Below are 21,741 nucleotides of genomic sequence, written 5' to 3'. Positions count from 1 at the left end.
CATCTACAGCAGTCTGCCTCCACTAATACGTTATATATTGTCCTTCTTGTCTCCACAGAGGAATCATTGATGCTTTCCTGCTTCACTGCATCCATTTCCAAGGCAATATTCATCTCTGAGGACACTGGACAGTCGTTAGAAGGTATGGAATCCACCGATGAGAGGGAATCATCTATAGCTATCGAACTATTTCCCTCCAGGGAGGGGTATTCACAGTCTGTTGTCGAGTGCCAGAATGATCCATCATCTGTCACTGAATCCCCCATGGGGTTTGCTGAAGGTACCTCAGATATTTCAGACAGTCCACAGTTGAAGATGAGTGGGTACATCAGCCACCCAAAACGCTGGCCTTTTGACAAACACCCAAAAGGGGGAGGGTGCCAGTGCAAAATCATGGAATATCCAGTTGCATTACCACTGTGCTGAGCGAGCCCAATGTTATGCAATTGAGCTGGACACAGTTGGTAGAGTAGATGGGCTTTTGAGGTAACTGCTCATCAGACTGGTGCAAAAATCTTGCTCGGGTTGGAGTCTCCAAAAGCTCAACAGCTAGTATTTCTTAAAAATGAAAAAGGAAATTTGAAGCCGTGGCCTAGTTTACTTACTATGCTGATCTTTTTGAGATGTTGATAAGACAATATTACAGTTTGATAAGCACTTTCTGGAGTAAATTTATAAGAGTTACCACTCCCACCACAGAGCTTCGTGTGACAGAAGCTCATATTAGAAACTCAGGCACAGAGGTAAGCAGGCCTGATTTGCGAATTGGATAATTTTCCGTCCATTCTTTAAATGAATGTTAACTCGTATAATCTACCTCTTTATTCCTTGCATACATTGGGCCGGATCTTGCTGGAAAAATAGCGGTGTGTTAACGATGCATGCCATTATTAATGCGCAAATTGGTCAGCGTGTTCAGGGGATTAACAGATACGCCGTGAGTTGTGAATCTCCAGAACCTACTGGTCAATTTAAGCCGCTCCACCATTTGCTTCAGACAAACAGCATCTCGCCCTTCGCCTCCTTGTTATTTTTAAGAACTTGCTGGATTTGCACATTAATTACCCATTAAACTCGCTGCAGAAAATTAGGGCTGGAACTTAACAGCGTAAGTACCTTTTTAACGATGAGATAATTGCTAATGCAATGCCAGTCAACCTCTCTGGCCCAGAAAGGGAACAATTTAAGCTATTCAACCTCATTCCTGCATGTGGTAAATTGTTATTAGAGATTTTTAAAATTTCAAATTTCAAATTTTTGTTCTTTTCCTTTCTGTCTCTTTTTTCTCTCTCTCTTAATCCAACCTTTCTTTCCCTCTCTTTATTTCTCTTTCTGTAGCTAATTTTACTCTAACTCACCCTATTTCCTTCTCCGTCATTCCTCTGTTTCTTTCTCAGTCCTTTATTTTAATTGGTTAAGGAGATAGACTATTGGTCCCACCATTCACTAAGGTCCCAGATGCCGCGTTGCCGTCACTGCGTCGTTATCAGCTCGCACTTTCAGCAAGTCACAGCACAAAAACATTTTGAATTGAAGGGTGCTGGAAAAAGTCTAACTAACAGCATATGCCATGAGATGCCCCACTCCAGCAAAATCTGGCCCAATTCTTGTATTCCCCAATCGGGGACTCCTCGGCACAGATCCTGAGGGAAGGAATACTAGAGGCTCTGACCATAATTTTCCATATTTCTGTGGAATGGAAAATTGTGTCAGAGGATTTGAAGATGGCATGAATACATGACATTTCTCTTTTTTTTTCAAAAAAAAGACAAATTTAAGTTAATTGGCAAAAGAACCAAAGGTAACAGAGGATAAACTTTTTTACGCAGCGAGTAGTTATGATCTGGAATGCACTGCCTGAAAGGGTGAGTGGAAGCAGATTCAATCGTGGCTTTCAAAAAGGAATTGGATAAATACTTGAAGGGAAAAAAATTGCAGGGCTATGGGGAAAGAGTGGAACTAAGTGGATTGCTCTTACAAAGAGCCGGCAAGGGCTCGATGGGCCGAATGGCCTCCTTCTGTGCTGTAACAATTCTATGCTTCAGGAAATTATGGGTCAGTTAGTCTCAAGTCGTAGGTAATAACCAGAGTTGATAACAGAGGATGAAATTACTAAGCACTTGGAGAATAATGAGCTAATCAGGGCCAGTCAGCATGGATTTCTAAAAGGCAGGTCACGTTTGACCAATTTTACAGAATTCTTCCAAGAAATAACAGATAAAGGAAATTCAGTGGACATGGGTTATGTAGATTATCAAAAAGCATTTGATAAGTTAACATATAACTGGCATATGGCAAAGATAATGGGCAAAGTTAATGGAACATGGAACTGAGAGAAATTTGGCCACATGGATAGAAAGGTGGTTGGGGAGCAGAAAACAAAGGGCAGAGTAAAAGAAAACTTCTGGGAATGGAAAGGTGTTGTAAGTGATGTTCCACAGGGGTCCATGTTGAGGCCGCTCTTATTTACTGTATACATAAAGGTCATGACTTAGGAATATTGAAATTGATGAGTACAACAAATTGTGATGAAGATTGCTGAACACTGCAGGAGAACATACATAAACTAGCAAGATGGGCAGATGTAGTTCAATGTAGAAAAATGTAAAGTAGTGCCTTTTGGAAGTAAGAATAGTGAAAGAAAACACACCTTAAATGGTAGGATTTTAAATGGAGTAGGGGAACCATGGGTATACAGATACATAGGTTATTAAAGGTAGCAGTGAAAGTAGATAAGGCCATAAAAATGGCAACTAGAGCAAGCAAAGAGGTAATGTTGAACTTGTACAGGAACTTAGGCCACAGTTGGAGTATTGTGTACAGGTCCCTTTATAAGAAGGATTTAAAAGCAATGTGAAAAATGAAATGTATATTAACTTGGATGTTACCAGAGATGAGAGGTTACAGTTATGAAGACATACTTGAGAAGATGGGGTTATTTCCACGAGAGCTGATAAGGTCGAGCGGTGACCGGACAGGGATCTTCAAGATTAGAAAGGGTTATGATACGGTACATAGTGATAGATAGGGACTGAAATTCCACCAGGATTCCACTGGTCTCCCACTGAAATTCAGGCACAACCCACAGAGAACTGGCAGAAATGATAGTTTCTGCTGTTTCCTTGGGTTGTTCTACTGCTCTCCTGCCAGAACTCCATCAGATCAGTGGATCCCCCCCACCATGTTTCCATTGGCTTGTAAGATGGTAGCGAGAAGGCATAAATTAAAAATGATCACAGAGGGTGGTTAGGATGTGGGATTCTCCGTCATAAACCACTGTTGAAGCAGAGTCCATAAATTCTTTTAAAAGGGAATTAGATAGTTTCTTGAAAAAAGGAACATTCAAGGAGATGAGGAGTGAGCAGAAGAATGGGATTAGATTTGGGTGGCTCATATAATGAAACAAATGGCGCAGACTTGATGGGCCGAATGGCCTGTTTCTGTGTGTTAAAATTCAATGATTTCATGGCCTGCCAACATGATTCTTAAACCCAGATGCATTTTTACATAGAATTACACAGATTTAACAGCACAGAAACAGGCCAACTGGTCTATGCCAGCGTTTATACTCCATGCGAGCCTCCTCCCACCCCTCTTCATCTAACCCTATCAACATATCCTTCTATTCCTTTCTCCTTCATGTTCTTATCTGGCTTCCCCTTAAATGCATCTATGCTATTCGCCTCAACTACTCCTTTATATGCAATACATATCCACTACATGTAGCCATGTCCAAATCTTTCAGAAAGGGGAGTGGGATTTTTTTTTGCTTTATTTGTTACTGCTCCGTGAGTCCAAATGGACTCCTCCTTGTGGCATGTGAAGTTTCTGAAAATATATCGCTCATCCCAAAAATCCTGGGAAGGAAAAAGACACAGTAATCCTTATGCACCAGTTAGGAGATTACTTCTTCCTCTTGGAGATACGTTCATTTGTCCTAGCAGGCAGAAATTGTTCAACTCAGCCAGATTTTGACTGATGGGCTGCTTATTTATTGGGTCATACCACTTAATTACTGCTGGTTGAAGTTTGCTGTATATTGCCAATTAGACTGTATATAGACTCAATTTCTCCCACAACATCCTTGCCAGCCTCCAGCCTCCATAAACTCAAAATCATCCAAATCTCTGCCACCAGTATTCTGACCCACCTTAAGCCCTGCTCATCCATCACCTCATCCTCGCTAACCTACATTAGCTCATCGTCTCTCAACAGATTGAACGTAAAATCCTAGTCATTTTTTTATAAATCCCTCCAGGGCCTTGTCCCCCTCCTACCTTTGCAACCTTCTCCAGCATCCCCTCCCATGTCCTCCAATACATTCCTCCTCTCCCCTGCTCCACCAGTGGAAAAGCCTTCAACTGCCTCAGCCCTATTCTTTGGAACTTCCTTTCCTCTACCCCTCAACTTCCTAACCTCTCTACCCCCTTCCCACCTTTACAAGCTTCATCAAAATACATCTCTTCAACCAAGCTTTCAATCACTTCTCCTAACCCTCCTGAAAAAGATCCATTGCCCACCCCTTATCTCCCCTGTAAAGCGCTTTGTGATATTTTTTCTGTTAAAGACAATATATAAATGCAGGATGTTGTGTGAGGTATCTCAGGTGTTGTGAAATATGCAAGGCTTTTTGGGTGGATGCGGGAGCTCTAAACCTAATTATATTAGGGTTTGTGTGTCTACAGTCACTGCTGTTTATCTGCCTAAACATGGCTGATTGCTTATTAAAGGGGATATCAGACTGTGTTTCTTTATGAAAAGGACCTGCAGGTCTCTTGTCAGCTCTTTGCTCCAGGCACGGTATCTGTACCTGGTGCTCCACTAACTCCTCTATCCTCCCTTTGATTGCTTTACTACAGTGGACCCAAAGTTGCTCTTGCACTTAGAAATTTCAGCACACCTGGAAATGGCTGTTACTATTGGAGAGTTAATGAAGAATAATTTCGGGACTACAGAGTAGCACATGTTTCCCTACAGTTTAATCTTTTATGCCAAGATGCCATTGAGGGGGAAGTGGCCTCTGTGCACTTCAGTGCTGAATACCTATTTTAAGTCAGTTGAACTTGTTTTTGCCGGGATTTAAACTCAAAGTGATAAGCACACCAACCACATTGTAGGGCTCAGGCATCACACATGCACTTTGTTCCTAACATCCAAGTATACATTGGGCATTGCAGCAGAACTGGCGTTTCATTTGTCTGTAGTGGCAGGTGGACCACTGCATAGTAGAGCTCCAAGGTACTGGAATCTGTGTAAAATAGGGTCTTGCATTCAGTGTTCTTCTTGCACTGGACTTGGCTGAGAAAGACCAGCAAATGCAGGAGACGGCTACTAAAAACATTAAGTGGTCCCTTGTAACAGTCCTGAGGGGCTAGGCTGTGGCTTTTCTTATCCCTAAGGAAGGCGAGGGTATATAAGGCAAACCCAAAAGGTTCTGTGAAGAGAAGAGATAGGTGGAAGGCAAAGTGCTGTTGCAGCTGCTGACTTGTACCAGTTGTTATTAAATACTATGTTCTATATACACAACCATTTTTATCTGGAAGAAGTGGAAGACCCTTTTATCCGGTGTTTGTCAGTTTTCACACCAAAAGATGTAAAGTCTGGTCCTGCCACTATGTTTTCCAATGGGTATACTGTCCCAGGCACAGATACCTGGGAATGACTGAACAGCAACTAAGGCTTAGCAAGTATGCAGTGAGCGTGTTGCGCTTCTCCCACAGACAGACCTCCAGATAAGTTCCAACATCCATACAGCACTGCCAGTGGTCATCAAGAGCACTGCCAGTGGTCATCAAGAGCACTGCCAGTGGTCATCAAGAGCACTGCCAGTGGTCATCAAGGTCACTGCAGCCCTTAACTTTTCTGCATCCAGCTCCTTGTGGGCTAGCACTGGGGATCTCTGCATGTCAGTCAATTTGCTGTCAAGAAAAGCATGAAGGAGGTGATTGATACATTATTTAGCAGAGTTAACACCTCATTGCATTCATCACTGACCAGCACAATTCTAACAATTCTTCTGCTGCTTTTTTGAAAGGGCAAGCATCATTAATTTCAGCCGTGTGACCCCTGTGCTTTATGTTATGATCTATATGAACCACCTCTCCCACCCCCACGCCCCCAAAAATCTAAAAGGGCTTTTACTCAATCAATGTGCAGCTGGTCTACGACAATCTGCGTTGAAACACAGATCAATGCCTGCTTCCCTGGCAGCTCCTATGATGCTTTTATTTTTTGCCAATGGCCTGTGCTAGCCTTATTTGAAGGGGAAGGAAGGGTGAAGGATGGCTCCTGGAAGACTGTGCAGCTATGGCCAAGGATGCAGATACAATGAGGTTGACACTACCACTGGGTTGATTGCAGAGCATACCAATAGGATCTTGAAGCAACGCTTCAGATGTCTCAACAGGTCAGGGGCACATTGCAGTACAACCCCCCCACCCCCACCTCCCCAGCCTTTCTCCCAGTGTCCCAGGAATCATCATCTGCTGCATAACTTTGCTCTGCAAAGAAGCCTCACCACAGAGCAAGAAGAGCAGAATCCTGAAGGCATGGCAGAGGAAGAAGGTAACAGTGACAACAAAAAGTAGCAGCCTGGAAAAGTAGCTGCTCCATTTCTGAAACCTATTGTGCAGATCTACAAACTAAACTGTCCCAAAACACCTTGTGTGCACTATCATCAACTATCATCAATGCCCATCTTTTATTGTGGTCCTGCATTATTCTACACAATTAAATACTGAACATTATATTATGATTAAGTGCAGTGCATGATTTTATGCATTGTGTGGTGTGTGAATATTGTCAGTGTTCTTTGCCATGGTGTTTCCTCTTTGTGCTGGTGCTTTCTTTGAGATGTGTGACATCTAATCTACTGCTTCTAAGTCAATGCTTGTGGAAGGAGGTGAGTGTGCTTGGTTGGCTGCAAGGTTTCAGTGCTAGCCTGCTGAGATTCTGCTGGCCCCAGAGCACCTCCTGATGTGCATTGCATTAGCCCTGTATCTGAGTGAGCCATATCCGATGCTACTGTGGCTGAGTGGTCCTGCTTGCTTACCGGCATCACTTGTGCAAGGGTATTTGATGGGCTGGGTGTAGTATCATGAGAGATAGTCACCTGATTCCTTCTTACTACAGGCATGCCCCTGCTGCTGGGCACTCTTTCAGTACATCCACAATAAGATCTGTGTCTCAAGGTTGTCTGCATCCTATCTCCCAGCAGGTTGAAGCTGGCATTTTTAAGATTGGAGCCCAAGGCCTCAGTAGCAGCACGAGCATTCATGAGTGTGATTATGACCTGTGCCACTCAGGACTCCAATGAAGATGCCAAGTGCTACATAACAGCTGAGTGCAGACAACCTTTCATCCATAACAGCACAGATCTGGCTAGCAGACTACTCCATATTCTTTGATAGACCATACAGTGCTCTACTTTCTCCATTTTCCAGACCCACCAGCTCTTAAGACTGTCTGAGCGACATTGCCAGTTAAGGCCATGCCCAAACTCATTTCACATAGGACCCTTACAGCCAGCAAACAGAGGAAACCTTTCTTCACATCAATGCTGGATTTGAACCCAGATATTAAAGGTGAAAGACCAGTGCACCTCTCAGTTCCCCCCAATTTACATTCTATCTATTACCATGCTATAAGGTTATAACAGATATATGGCAGTGTGCTTCAAGGCTGTTTCACACCTCAGGTTTCAGCAGCAGCTCAGACTTCACCCATGAATTTTATGTAAACATCTCAACACACTACTCTATATCTCCTGTCTTTCATAGAATATAATCAAGGGGTTTAGCTAATTACAAACTGCACATCCTTCCCTCTTGCAGTCTGTGATATAATCTGAACATCTTGATTACATCAGGTCTTATAATTCATATCATGTATTCTCTCTATGTAACTTACAGTAATTAATAGTTATCTCTGCTAACATAACACATTATGGTCTATAGTTCAAACATAAAAGTCGCCCTGTAGATGAGAGAGTGGTTGTGTAATCTGGATTCTAAATACTGCATCATATGTCAATGAACCAAACAAAAAGGGATTCATTAACAGGAAATGACAGGAAATGTATGTGAAGATACCAGAAACAAGTACAATAAGCAGGCCCGTTGTAAACCAACTCAATGGTCCAACCAGGATTGGTAGATATTCTCTCCCTATTTGAATGCAGTATATTCAATAGGATAAACTTCTGTACATTTTGATGTACAGAATTGATCAAGTGCCCTCCCTTAAGTTAACTGGCTGTAACTGATGATTAAGCGAGTCACTCACAGAGATGATGTGTCCTTTAAGGCCATGGGCAGAGTCGGCACATTCGATCACTGCACTCAGCTGAGGGTAGCCGACTCCTGTTTTAATCCGAGTCGTGCACACAGAACCTAGGGAGGTTTACAACAAGAAAGAAAAAAACATGCATCACTTTCTCAGGACATCTCAAAGCACTTTACAACCAATGAAGCACTAAGTACAGTCACAGTTATGTGAGCAAAGATGGCAGCCAATTGCACACAGAAAGGTCCAATAAACAACATATAAATGAATGACCATTTAATCTTTTTTTGGTGGTATTGGCTGAGGGAGGAATGTTGGCCAGGACACTGTGGGAAATCCCCATTCTTGCTTTGAATAGTGCTATAGAATCATAGAAAGGTTACAGCACGGAAGGAGGCAATTCGGCCCATCGAGTCCACACCGGCTCTATGCATCAGCAATCCAGCTAGTCCCACTCCCCCGCCCTTTCCCCGTGGCCCTGCAAATTTTTTCCTTTCAAGTACTTATCCAGTTCCCTTTTGAAGGCCGTGATTGAATCTGCCTCCACCACCCCCTCGAGCAGTGCATTCCAGATCCTAACCACTCGCTGTGTAAAAAAGGTTTTACTCATGTCACCTTTGGCTCTTTTGCCAATCACCCTAAATCTATGTCCGATGGTCCTTGACCCTTCCGCCATGGGAGCAGTTTCTCTATCTACCCTGTCTAGACCCTTCATGATTTTGAATACCTCTATCAAATCTCCTCGCAACCATCTCTGTTCCAAGGAGAACAACCCCAGCTTCTCCAGTCTATCCAGGTAACTAAAGTCCCTCATCCCTGGGATCATTCTAGTAAATCTCTTCCGCACCCTCTCTAAGGCCTTCACATCTTTCCTGAAGTGCGGTGCCCAGAACAAGACACAATACTCCAGTTGTGACCAAACCAGTGTTTTATAAAGGTTCATCACGACTTCCTTACTTTTGTACTCCATGCCTCTATTTATAAAGCCCAGGATCCCATACGTGTGCACATATACCCCCAGATCTCTCTGTTCTTGTACCCCTTTTAGAGTTGTGCCCTCTAGTTTATATTGCCTCTCCTTGTTCTTCCTACCGAAACGTATCACTTCGCATTTTTCTGCATTAAATTTCATCTGCCATGTATCCGCCCATGCCACCAGCCAGTCTATATCCTCTTGAAGTCTATCACTATCCTCCTCACTGTTTACTACACTTCCAAGTTTTGTGTCATCTGCAAATTTTGAAATTGTGCCCTGTATACCCAAGTCCAAGTCATTAATATATATCAAGAAAAGCACTGACCCTTGAGGAACACCACTGTACACCTCCCTCCAGTCTGAAAAACAACTGTTCACCACTACTCTATGCTTCCTGTCCCTTAGCCAATTCTGTATCCATGTTGCTACTGCCCCCTTTATTCCATGGGCCGCAATCTTGATGATAAGCCTACCGGGTGGCACTTTATCAAATGCCTTTTGAAAATCCATATACACCACATCTACTCTATTGCCCTCATCTACCTTCTCTGTTACCTCATCATAAAACTCTATCAGGTTAGTTAAACACGATTTGCCTTTAACAAATCTATGCTGGCTTTTCCTAATCAATCCACCCTCATCCAAGTGACTGTTAATTCTGTCCCGGATTATCGTTTCTAAAAGTTTCTCCACCACTGAGGTTAAACTGACTGGCCTATAGTTGTGGGTTTATCCTTGCACCCTTTTTTGAACAAGGGTGTAACATTTGCAATTCTCCAGTCCTCTGGCACCACCCCCATATCTACGGATGTTTGGAAGGTTATGGCCAGTATCTCCGCAATTTTCACCCTTAATTTCCTCAGCAACCTAGGATGCATCCCATCCGGACCGGGTGATTTATCTACTTTAAGTACAGCTAGCCTTTCAAGTACCTCTTCTTTATCAATTTTTAGCCCGTCCAGTATCTCAACTATATCTTCCTTTACTGAGACTCTAGCAGCATCTTCTTCCTTGGTAAAAACAGATGCAAAGTACCCATTTAGTACCTCAGCCATCCCCTCTGCCTCCATGAATAGATCTTCTTTATGGTCCCTAAACGGCTGCAGCCCTCCTCTTACTACCCGTTACTGTTTACATGCCTGTAGAAGACTTTTGGATTCCCTTTTATGTTGGCCGCCAGTCTATTCTCATACTCTCTCTTTGCCCCTCTTATTTCCTTTTTCACTTCCCCTCTGAACTTCCTATATTCTGCCTGGTTCTCACTTGTGTTATGAGTGCAAAAGACAAGGCTGAAGCGTTTGCAATCATCTTCAGCCAGAAGTGCCAAGTGGATGATCCATCTTGGCCTCCTCCCGATATCCCTACCATCACAGAAGCCAGTCTTCAGCCAATTCGATTCACTCCATGTGATATCAAGAAACGGCTGAGCGCACTGGATACAACAAAGGCTATGGGCCCCGATAACATCCCGGCTGTAGTGCTGAAGACTTGTGCTCCAGAACTAGCTGCGCCTCTAGCCAAACTGTTCCAGTACAGCTACAACACTGGCATCTACCCAACAATGTGGAAAATTGCCCAGGTATGTCCTGTCCACAAAAAGCAGGACAAATCCAATCCGGCCAATTACCGCCCCATCAGCCTACTCTCGATCATCAGCAAAGTGATGGAAGGTGTTGTCGACAGTGCTATCAAGCGGCACTTACTCACCAATAACCTGCTCACCGATGGTCAGTTTGGGTTCCGCCAGGACCACTCGGCTCCAGACCTCATTACAGCCTTGGTCCAAACATGGACAAAAGAGCTGAGGTGAGAGTGATTACCCTTGACATCAAGGCAGCATTTGACCAAGTGTGGCACCAAGGAGCCCTAGTAAAATTGAAGTCAATGGGAATCAGGGGGAAAACTCTCCAGTGGCTGGAGTCATACCTGGCACAAAGGAAGATGGTAGCGGTTGTTGGAGGCCAATCATCTCAGCCCCAGGGCATTGCTGCAGGAGTTCCTCAGGGCAGTGTCCTTGGCCCAACCATCTTCAGCTGCTTCATCAATGACCTTCCCCCCATCATAAGGTCAGAAATGGGAATGATCGCTGATGATTGCACAGTGTTCAGTTCCATTCGCAACCCCTCAGATAATGAAGCAGTCCGTGCCCGCATGCAGCAAGACCTGGACAACATCCAGGCTTGGGCCAATAAGTGGCAAGTAACATTCAGGCCAGACAAGTGCCAGGCAATGACCATCTCCAACAAGAGAGAGTCTAACCACCTCCCCTTGACATTCAACGGCATTACCATCGCCAAGTCCCCCACAATCAACATCCTGGGAGTCACCACTGACCAGAAACTTAACTGGACCAGCCACATAAATACTGTGGCTACAAGAGCAGGTCAGAGGCTGGGTATTCTGCGGCGAGTGACTCACCTCCTGACTCCCCAAAGCCTTTCCACCATCGACAAGGCACAAGTCAGGACTGTGATGGAATGCTCTCCGCTTGCCTGGATCAGCGCAGCTCCAACAACATTCAAGAAGCTCGACACCATCCAGGACAAAGCAGCCCGCTTGATTGGCACCCCATCCACCACCCGAAACATTCACTCCCTTCACCACCGGCGCACTGTGGCTGCAGTGTGTACCATCCACAGGATGCACTGCAGCAATTCACCAAGGCTTCTTCGACAGCACCTCCCAAACCTACGATCTCTACCACCTAGAAGGACAAGGACAAGGGCAGCAGGCACATGGGAACAACACCACCTGCACATTCCCCTCCAAGTCACACACCATCCCGACTTTGAAATGTATCACCGTTCCTTCATCGTCGCTGGGTCAAAATCCTGGAACTCCCTTCCTAACAGCACAGTGGGAGAACCGTCACCACACGGACTGCAGCGGTTCAAGAAGGCATCTCATCACCACCTTCTCAAGGGCAATTCGGGATGGGCAATAAATGTTGGCCTCGCCAGCGACGCCTACGTCCAATGAACAAATAAAAAAAAGTCTTAGACTTTCTTTTACTCTCTCTTGGTCTGATCCCACCTAATACTGTACTAGTACTTGCTTTAGTGCTATTTTTCTCCACCGATCCTTTGTTCCCCTTGTTTCTCCTTTCCATTATTACATCCTGGTGCCCATATCCCTGCCAAATTAGTTTAAACCCTCCCCGACAGCACTGGCAAATTTCCCCACGAGGACATTGGACATCTTTAACATCCACTTCAATGGGCAGAAGGGCTTTGGTTTGAAGAATGACACCACCAACGATGCAAGAGGACTGCACTGAAATGTCAGCCTAGATTATATGCTCCAGTCCTGGAGTGGGGCTTGAAGCCACGACCTTCTGAGTCCCAACAAGGGAGAGAGTGCTCCCAACTGAGCCAAACTGACATTTGACAAGAGTAGGTGAAGCATGACACATTGGTACATTGAGTATTGTTCTGGCATAAATTACACTTTCCATGTGTTAGTGCCAATGAGCTGTGCCTCGCGTACTATTTGGCAGTTTCATGGATTTTCAGCAAGGTTTCAAGTTAGTGATTGAATTTCAGAAGCTGTACTGTGGAGGAAATGGCTCCCAGCAGCACAATACAACAATGTGGCAATTACTTCTCCAGGACAAAAACTGTGAGGATTAGTTTCTACATTTAAAATGGATCAGGTTAATCTAAGTATTTTTCCTGCTTTTTATTAAAATTAATTGTGTCTGCTTTGTACCATCAAGATTCCATGGACTTTATTGTTGGATGAACTGGTGCACTTTTGGAATTTATTGTCACTCCCAGGTACAGCACGATTTAGATGCAGATTCGAGGGCCCAGAATTTGCTGTCAAAATAACGTCAAGGCGAATGGCGCTCGCCTTTATTTATGCGCAAATGGTACAGCAACTTCAGGCGAGGGGCAGATGCGCGGTTAAACGCGGATATCCAAATGTTGCTGTCTGAGATGCACCACTCCGCCATTAGCTTTGCGAAAACAGCATCCCGTTTTCTGCCTCACCATTGGCATGCATTGAATGTCGTGAAGTTGCTGTATTTGCGCGGTAGATGCAAACTAAACTTGCAACAGAAAGTTAAGGCTTGTCATTTCATGATATGTACCCTTTTAATGATGTGATGTGTTAATTACTGCCAATCAACCTCTCTGACACTGAAAATTAACTATTACAAGAGTGGAGTCTCATTCCTTCAGGGATTAATTGTTGGAGATTTTAAAAATGTTAACTTTTAAATTTTTTTATTTTTTTTATTTTTCCTTTCTGTCTCTTTTTTTCTCTCTCTCTTAATCCAATCTTTCTTTCCCTCCTTTTCTCTTTCTGTACTTGACTTGACATTGAATTCAACCATTCTAATGTACACATCCTTCTCAGTCCTTGAGCTGTTTATTTCTCAGTCCTTCAATCTGATTGGTTAAGGAGATACACAGTTGCTTGCCCTGTTCACTCAGGTCCCACTTGCCCTGTCTCCCTCACTGCGCAGGACGCCGTTAGATGCTCTGCTACAGCAAATTATGGCCCACGGTCTCTTTACAGTGTGGCAACAATGTGTTTTACGCCCAAATTCAGTGGAGCTTCCCATACTGCACCAGAATGACACTTCCATTCCTCACACCTGCCATCCTCTGAGTGAGATTGTTAACTTCGTGTTGAATTATGGGCAGTTTTGGGCTATGAGATTGTGCCCACTGGGTTCTATCTATAGTGTAGCATTGACTTGACAAAGCCCAAATAGCACAACAGTTCTGGCTTTTTCCCATCCTTCACTATCCCGCACAAAAAAACTAGCAGGTTAATGGGGGTCGGGGGGGGGGGGGTGCTTGGCAGGGTGACTAAATAGGTTATTAACTTACAAAACAGAACACACATGCCTCCTTTCTATAACTGTCATCCTGAAGCGCTATGTGCACATTCCTCTGCTTATAAAGGAGGCTGATTGATACACAGATGGGGTGTGTGTTCGTCAGAGTGTTGTTTTTGTGTGCGAGTGATAGATAAGATTTGCTTGATGCATGCAAGACACTTTACAGTGTGCACGTAAAGGATATTGTGAAGCCTGTTTGGGATAATATCTGTACTGAACCAGTCATCTCGGCACCAACCACTTCATTTTCCTTTATAAGTACAAGAACTCCACACTACCCGAGATGTGATGTATGTGTAGACTACGTGTAGTCACGCACACATACAGTATTGTCATCACAGCAAAGCATGGCTAAATCTTAAGTGTTGTTTGTGATACTTTTGCTGAGAAGAATATGACCCAGTAAGACAATGAGCTAATGAGAAACTGTCTTTATTTGGCTTCCCCTGACCGCGCCCCCCCCAGCCCCCGGCTCTTCCGTGAGCAGATGACCTGCTCCCAGGCCGGCAAAATCTTTAGTCACCTGTCTGCCTGTTTTCCCCTCTTTCTTTCAGCAGGAGCACTCTGCCCACTTTCGGCTTCTCTCCCACTGCCAATGCCAAAGGTCTCGTGTGAGAAAGCAGGCTCGGGATCCTGTGTGCGGCCTTCCACAGCATGTGTTAGATCAATATACTGTGTTGCCATGGCGCCAGGGAACAAATCTTTTGGCTGTTTGTGGTTTTGCCTGAGGTTTAGGGGTCAATCCATGTTCAACTAAATCTGAATTCAAGTAGATGTTAACATCCTATCTCAGTGATTTGCCAGCAACTTCTGACAGAGGATCATGCGGATGGAGCTCATCACAGCTGATCCCATGTCTGTCCTTATCCAACATCCACGCACAAGCACTTTCCAGCAGGGATTGCTGGATGATGAACAGGAGGAGGAGTCCTGGTTGATCTTTCCTCTCCCCATCACAGGGACACCGAGCTCAGTTGTAGCAGCCCTACTGAGATCGGTTGACTCGTAGATTAGTGCAGGAGAGTCCAAGACTTTGTCTTCGTGGGCCACATAGATGTGTATCATGGAGCCTCAGAGGGCAGATATTGGTCTAAGCTTTCCGATGGGGGGCCACCCGAGCAGAGTGGGACTTGCATCCAGCCTTGAGATGACCCCCTGCCCTGGGCCATATTTCTGACCATGGGATCACTTACATGTGGGAGGTGCCAGAGAATCATGCTAGTCTGGGGCCAGAGATTGCTGGTGATGTGGCCTGTGCATGGCTGCACTCTGACAACATTTTACGCAGGCCTCGCCCTTATCCTGAGGCCTCCTCCACCGAACTTTGGACACTGGATTCTGGGGCCTGACAGGTGACCCCTGCATCCAGTGTTCAACCGGGCAAATGTGGAAAACACAGTAGAGGCTACGTTTCCCACATCTGCACCAAATATATATATATATACTCTGGCCCACTGTGCCCCACTCCTGCAAAAGCGGGGGGAGGCAGGCAAAGCGTCTCCCCAAGTAGCTTTCCACCCCAGATCCAATGGGGGCAAAACAGAAAGCCTAGATCATAATGTTTCAATCCATGTTCCCGTTAATTTGCACATTTCTCAAGTTGCTGATGCTAATAGCTCTTGGGGTTCTGATTTAGGATTATCCAACCAATGAGGTAGCAGCACCAAGAACAGCCCTTTCCAAACCTCCAGATCCACAGAGTTCAAACAGGAAAAAAACAGTAAATAAGAAATATAAACACAAATAGGATTGAGTTGCCTGGGTTTGAGGTCCGGATGGTCAGGGATCAGGGGTTGCATGTGACCTTGCAGGTTAAACACCCATGGATTAATGAGCAAACCCTGGGCATTCTTGGTCTGTGTGGCTCAGTACAACACCACACAGTACATTGACCTACCAGTGCACAGGAAAGCACCCTAGAGGGGATTTTAAAAAACTATTGTATGAGTTTCAAAACTGCTTGTCCAAGTTGTTTGGCAGGGAGACTAATGGACGGATACTGTAAAATGAACAAGGATACTAAAACTCAGTCATCCTTCCAGCCTCAAAGAATGAAAACAAGAAAGTTATTGTATTTATCAATGAATGTGAACAAACTGAGATCAGCCTAAGTTAAACTTTAGAGCATTTTGTCCCCTCGCGACCTTCTTCCTTATTCATTTACCTGGTCCGATGCCCACTTTGATGATGTCAGCTCCTGAGAGAATAAGCTCTTCAACCATCTCCCCTGTGACCACGTTACCAGCCTTGGGTTTGAAAAGATAAAGGCGACCGAGAAAACAAAATAAAGACTTTATAACGGAAAGGCAGCCACATCATTTTAAGGAAGCACAGCTTCGTGTGCCAGGAGCGATAGTCGCCATATTGAGGCACAAAAATTTTGGGCAAGGCTCCACGCCAGAACAGCGCTATCAGAAAACCTACCCTTAAATCTTATGCTAATTCACAAAGTTTACCCCATGATCAGGAGCAATTTAATCATCATCTTTTACTTTGATCAGGAGACCAAGAAGGCAAGCATGACAATGGATTACCAACAGTGCATAGCATCAGTAAATGTATGCTGAATCTCTCTTTAACTGTTGGTTAGAGAGATACCTGGCTCGTCAGAGCGGAGAATCAGGTGCAGCAATTAGCACGCCCAATTCACGTCACTCCTGATTTTCCTGTCATTAAACCAAATCACTGGAAGATCAGGAGCACCACAAATCAGCCACGGGATTTTCTGATCCATGCTCCTCACTGGAGGTGCCACCTGGCAAAATTAACTCTCGTTTTCCCGAAGATCACCAGGTGTCAATCACCTAAAATAAAAAAGTGAAAACATTCTCTCATTTCACTGTGAAGGATGATCTCTCTCTGAAGGGCTACATCAGTAGGAAGTTTGATACAGTGTGAATACACTGTACAGCAAGACTTTGCCTGGATTAAACATTAAAGCTCCACTGAGGAGTGCTGTGGATATCATGTCAAGTGAACTTTGAGGGATTGATTTGTGAGAGCATTAGTGGAGTAAAGATTCCACTGCTCCGCTCCTAGAGTGCGCAGGGACCACATCTCCTAAAATTGTGCATTCCCAGCCCATGATTTTGCATCTATTCACGATGTTGTACACTCTGAAGGATCTATCTTCAGGATTGAGATCCATAAAAGATCCATAGCATGGAAACCGACTCTAGTCCATCTGGCCGGTTCCAAAAACTGATCATGGGAGACTGTTTAATCGTCATCTTTTACTTCATACTAATATCCCTCAGCCACCCACTCCCTCAAATATCAATCCAATTCTTCATGAACTTTTTCTACACTATCTGCCTCCAATGCCCTCCTGCGCAGTCCGTTCTAGACATTCACCGCCTTCTGTGTAAAGTAGTTAAATCTAAACTCTCTATGCATCTTCCCTCTTCTAAGTTGAGCCCATGTCCCCTGGTTCTAGAGTTTGTGACAATCTAAAACATATTGTTGGGGTTCAATATATCTATTTCCTTAAGTCTTGAATATTGAATAATATCATCCCGTAGCCTTCTCTTCTCCAAAAGAAACATTCCCCGGCTCCTCAACCTCTCCTCACAGCTCAGATGCCTTGAGCTCGGTATCGGTTTGGTTGGTCTGTTATGCACTGCCTCCAATGCCTGGATATGCTTATTGTAGTGCAGCAACCACAATTGCACACAATACTCCTGGTGTGGCCATACCAATGCCTTGTACAGACTCATCATCACCTCCAGGGAATAGTGCTCTACCCCTCTGGCTATACACAAGAGCTGGTTGGCTTTCCTTACTACTGCTGCACATTGCACTGTCTATTTTGATGGCAGATGTCCTGCTTTTAATCCTCAGTGACTGTATATAATGGAAATACATGACGCCACTTCTTCCAATCAGAAAACCCAATAACACGACTTGCACTAGGCTGGAGGTTTGGCGCTCCATCGAAGCTCCCTTACAGATTTTGCTCCTTCCTGTTGGCAACCATTGTCCACATGGGTCCTTCCAGCTCCCAACTTGGCTGAATAAGAAACTCAACTTGTGGGGGGGGTGGGGGGGGGGGTGACGGATGTGAAGCCATATTCTTGCACTCCATGTTGGAGTGCCCAATGACTGTCTGCCATGATGATTTAACACTTAAGATGTTTTGACAGTGGTTTTAAAAGAAAAAAACATTCTCATAAAGATGTGATACTTACCATAATTGTATGTTCTGGAAACTTGGCCCTGACAGTTTTAACAGATTCTACAAAGTATTCTGAGTAACCATTTGCAACATCCAGACAGATGTAATTGATGGCTGGGATTGCTTCCAGAATTGTGTAAAGCTTGTCCAAGTCTGTCCGGCCAGTGCCTGAGCTGACGGCTATATGCTGAAGACAGAAGGAGATCAATGGACAGAAAGGGAATTAGAAAATGACTCAAATGAATTCTCTTAAAGCTCTGCTGTACTCAAAAATGTCAGAGGAGGCATGAGGAGTAACTTTACAAATTCACGCTCTCAGCACAGAGCTGTGCCCGGTGCAGCGTTTATTAGACATTTGGTCAGCAGGCCTTGCAGGCTTTTCTGTCCAACAATACTTTATGACAGAAAACCTTTCAGGTCTCACTGACCTCCACGCCCAAACTCTAATTATGCCCTCCCAGCTGATGGGCAAGATCTGCACCAAGAGCCACATTCATTGCATTTATGTTCACGTGTCACTGAGCCATCAGAGAACAGAGATATAAGGCCCGATTATAACCCAGGGTGGGTTCGGGCAGAAAGCCTAGGTCATAATGTTTCAATCCGTGTTCCCGTTAATTTGCACATATCTCAAGTTGCTGATGCTAATAGATCTTGGGGTTCTGATTTAGGATTATCCAACCAATGAGGTAACAGCACCAAGAACAGCTCTTTCCAAACCTCCAGATCCCCAGAGTTCAAACAGGACAAACCAGTAAATAAGAAATATAAACACAAATAGAATTGAGTTGCCTGGTTTTGAAGGTCAGGGATCAGGGGCCTTGGGAGTGCAGGTTAATCACCCATGGACTAATGAGCAAACCCTGGGCATTCTTGATCTGTGTGGCTCAGTACAACTCTGCACAGTACATTTACATCCATTATATATCTAAATTGGTCCTGAGACACAGAAGTCCTGTGATCCCCACCTTCCACAAAGACAAACCTGGCCTTCCATTCCTTCCACACTGAGGCACAAAGAACTCCCACCCGCACCCCCCCCCCCACCAAAGAAAACTCAGCATTCCTCCCCCCCACCGAGCGCAAATTTCCCTTCTTCTTTCCCCCGCTAAGCACATGTTCCTGCGGGAGATCGACTAGTGTAACCAAAATATACGCAGCACTGTACCACTGCCTTAACTGTAAATGTGATTACCAGGGCAGAGTGGTGTCAGTGTTTTATCAGTTTATGCGAAGGACAGATAATCTGGTGGTTCCACTTCATTCCGTAATAAAACACTACATTCTCAAAAGTTACCTCAAGACATTCAGGATGAGAAGCTGCAAACTTCTTCCACTCTTCCAAAGCGTAGTGTTTATGTATGGCAGTAAACATCGCAAACTGGAAAAGAAACCAGAGCAGAGTCTCAGAGAGTGGACTGTAGACAAATAAAGGGCGATCGCTCCATCTGGCGGAATGCCAGGATCACCAAATCACCACTGTAGAGTCACTTTTATTTACAAAGTTGTTTCAACCTTTTACAAGGGTACGATAGCATAATGGTTATGTTACTGGACAAGTAATCTAGAGGCCTGGACTAATAATCTGGAGTCATGAGTTCAAATCCCACCATGGCAGCTGGTAAATTTAAATTCAATTAATTAAAAATTCAATTCATTAAATAAAAATCTGGAATTAAAACACTAGTATCAGTAATGGTGGCCATGAAACTACCGGATTGTCGTAAAAACCCATCTGGTTCACTAATGTCCTTTAGGGAAGGAAACTTGCCGTCCTTACCCAGTCTAGCCTATTTGTGACTCCAGACCCACAGCAATGTGGTTGACTCTTAATTGCCCTCTGAAATGGCCGAGCAAGCCACTCAGTTGTAAAATCTCGCTAAAAAAAGTCACAATAAGAATAAAGCCGGACGGACCACCTGGCATCAGACCACTAGGCATCGGACATGACAAAGGCAAACCAAGCCCAGTCGACCCTGCAAAGTTCTCCTCACTAACATCTGGGGACTTGTGCCAAAATTGGGAGAGCTGTCCCACAGACTAGTCAAGCAACAGCCTGACATAGCCATTCTCACAGAATCTTACCTTTCAGCCAACATCCCAGACTCTTCCATCACCATCCCTGGGTATGTCCTGTCCCACCGGCAAGACAGACCCACCAGAGGTGGCGGTACAGTAGTATACAGTCAGGAGGGAGTGGCCCTTGGAGTCCTCAACATTGACTCTGGACCCCATGAAATCTCATGGCATCAGGTCAAACATGGGCAAGGAAACCTCCTGCTGATTACCACCTACCGTCCTCCCTCAGCTGATGAATCAGTCCTCCTCCATGTTGAACACCACTTGGAGGAAGCACTGTGGGCAGCAAGGGCACAGAATGTACTCTGGGTGGGGGACTTCAATGTCCATCACCAAGAGTGGCTCGGTAGCACCACTACTGACCGAGCTGGCCGAGTCCTGAAGGACATAGCTGCTAGACTGGGCCTGCGGCAGGTGGTGAGCGAACCAACACGAGGGAAAAACTTACTTGACCTCGTCCTCACCAATCTACCTGTCGCAAATGCATCTGTCCATGACAGTATCGGTAGGAGTGACCACCGCACAGTCCTCGTGGAGACGAAGTCCTGTCTTTGCACTGATGACACCATCCAACGTGTTGTGTGGCACTACCACTGTGCTAAATGGGATAGATTCAGAACAGACCTAGCAGCTCAAAACTGGGCATCCATGAGGCGCTGTGGGCCATCATCAGCAGCAGAATTGTATTACAGCACAATCTATAACCTCATGGCCCGGCATATTCCTCACTCTGCCGTTACCAACAAGCTAGGGGATCAACCCTGGTTCAATGAGGAGTGTAGAAGAGCATGCCAGGAGCAGCACCAGGCGTACCGAAAATTGAGGTGCCAACCTGTTGAAGCTACAACTCAGGACTACATGCATGCTAAACAGCGGAAGCAACATGCTATAGACAGAGCTAAGCGATTCCACAATCAACGGATCAGATCAAAGCTCTGCAGTCCTGCCACATCCAGTCGTGAATGATGGTAGACAATTAAACAACTAACGGGAGGAGGAGGCTCTGTAAACATCCCCATCCTCAATGATGGCGGAGTTCAGCACGTGAGTGCAAAAGACAAGGCTGAAGCGTTTGCAACCATCTTCAGCCAGAAGTGCCGAGTGGATGATCCATCTCGGCCTCCTCCCGATATCCCTACCATCACAGAAGCCAGTCTAAAGCCAATTCGATTCACTCCACGTAATATCAAGAAACGGCTGAGTGCACTGGATACAGCAAAGGCTGTGGGCCCCGACAACATCCCAGCTGTAGTGCTGAAGACTTGTGCTCCAGAACTAGCTGCGCCTCTAGCCAAGCTGTTCCAGTACAGCTACAACGCTGGCATCTACCCAACAATGAGGAAAATTGCCCAGGTATGTCCTGTCCACAAAATGCAG

General features: G+C 44.9%; 1 protein-coding gene across 1 annotated transcript in view; it reads right to left on the bottom strand.

The window, feature by feature from the left end:
- Positions 1 to 21,741, bottom strand: part of LOC137336903 (GMP reductase 1) — a 59,303-nt gene that overhangs the window by 23,252 nt on the left and 14,310 nt on the right. The window contains exons 3-6 of the mRNA XM_068001695.1: positions 19,583 to 19,666; positions 18,299 to 18,472; positions 16,276 to 16,357; positions 8,284 to 8,390 (exon numbers count right to left, since the gene is read on the bottom strand). Coding sequence (XP_067857796.1) covers positions 8,284 to 8,390; positions 16,276 to 16,357; positions 18,299 to 18,472; positions 19,583 to 19,666 — 447 coding nt within the window. The remainder of the gene's footprint in view (positions 1 to 8,283; positions 8,391 to 16,275; positions 16,358 to 18,298; positions 18,473 to 19,582; positions 19,667 to 21,741) is intronic.

This window comes from Heptranchias perlo, chromosome 2 (genome assembly GCF_035084215.1).
Source record: "Heptranchias perlo isolate sHepPer1 chromosome 2, sHepPer1.hap1, whole genome shotgun sequence".
Classification (NCBI taxonomy): domain Eukaryota; kingdom Metazoa; phylum Chordata; class Chondrichthyes; order Hexanchiformes; family Hexanchidae; genus Heptranchias; species Heptranchias perlo.
Note: the sequence above shows the minus strand (reverse complement) of the source record. Positions and strands in the feature narration are given on the sequence as shown.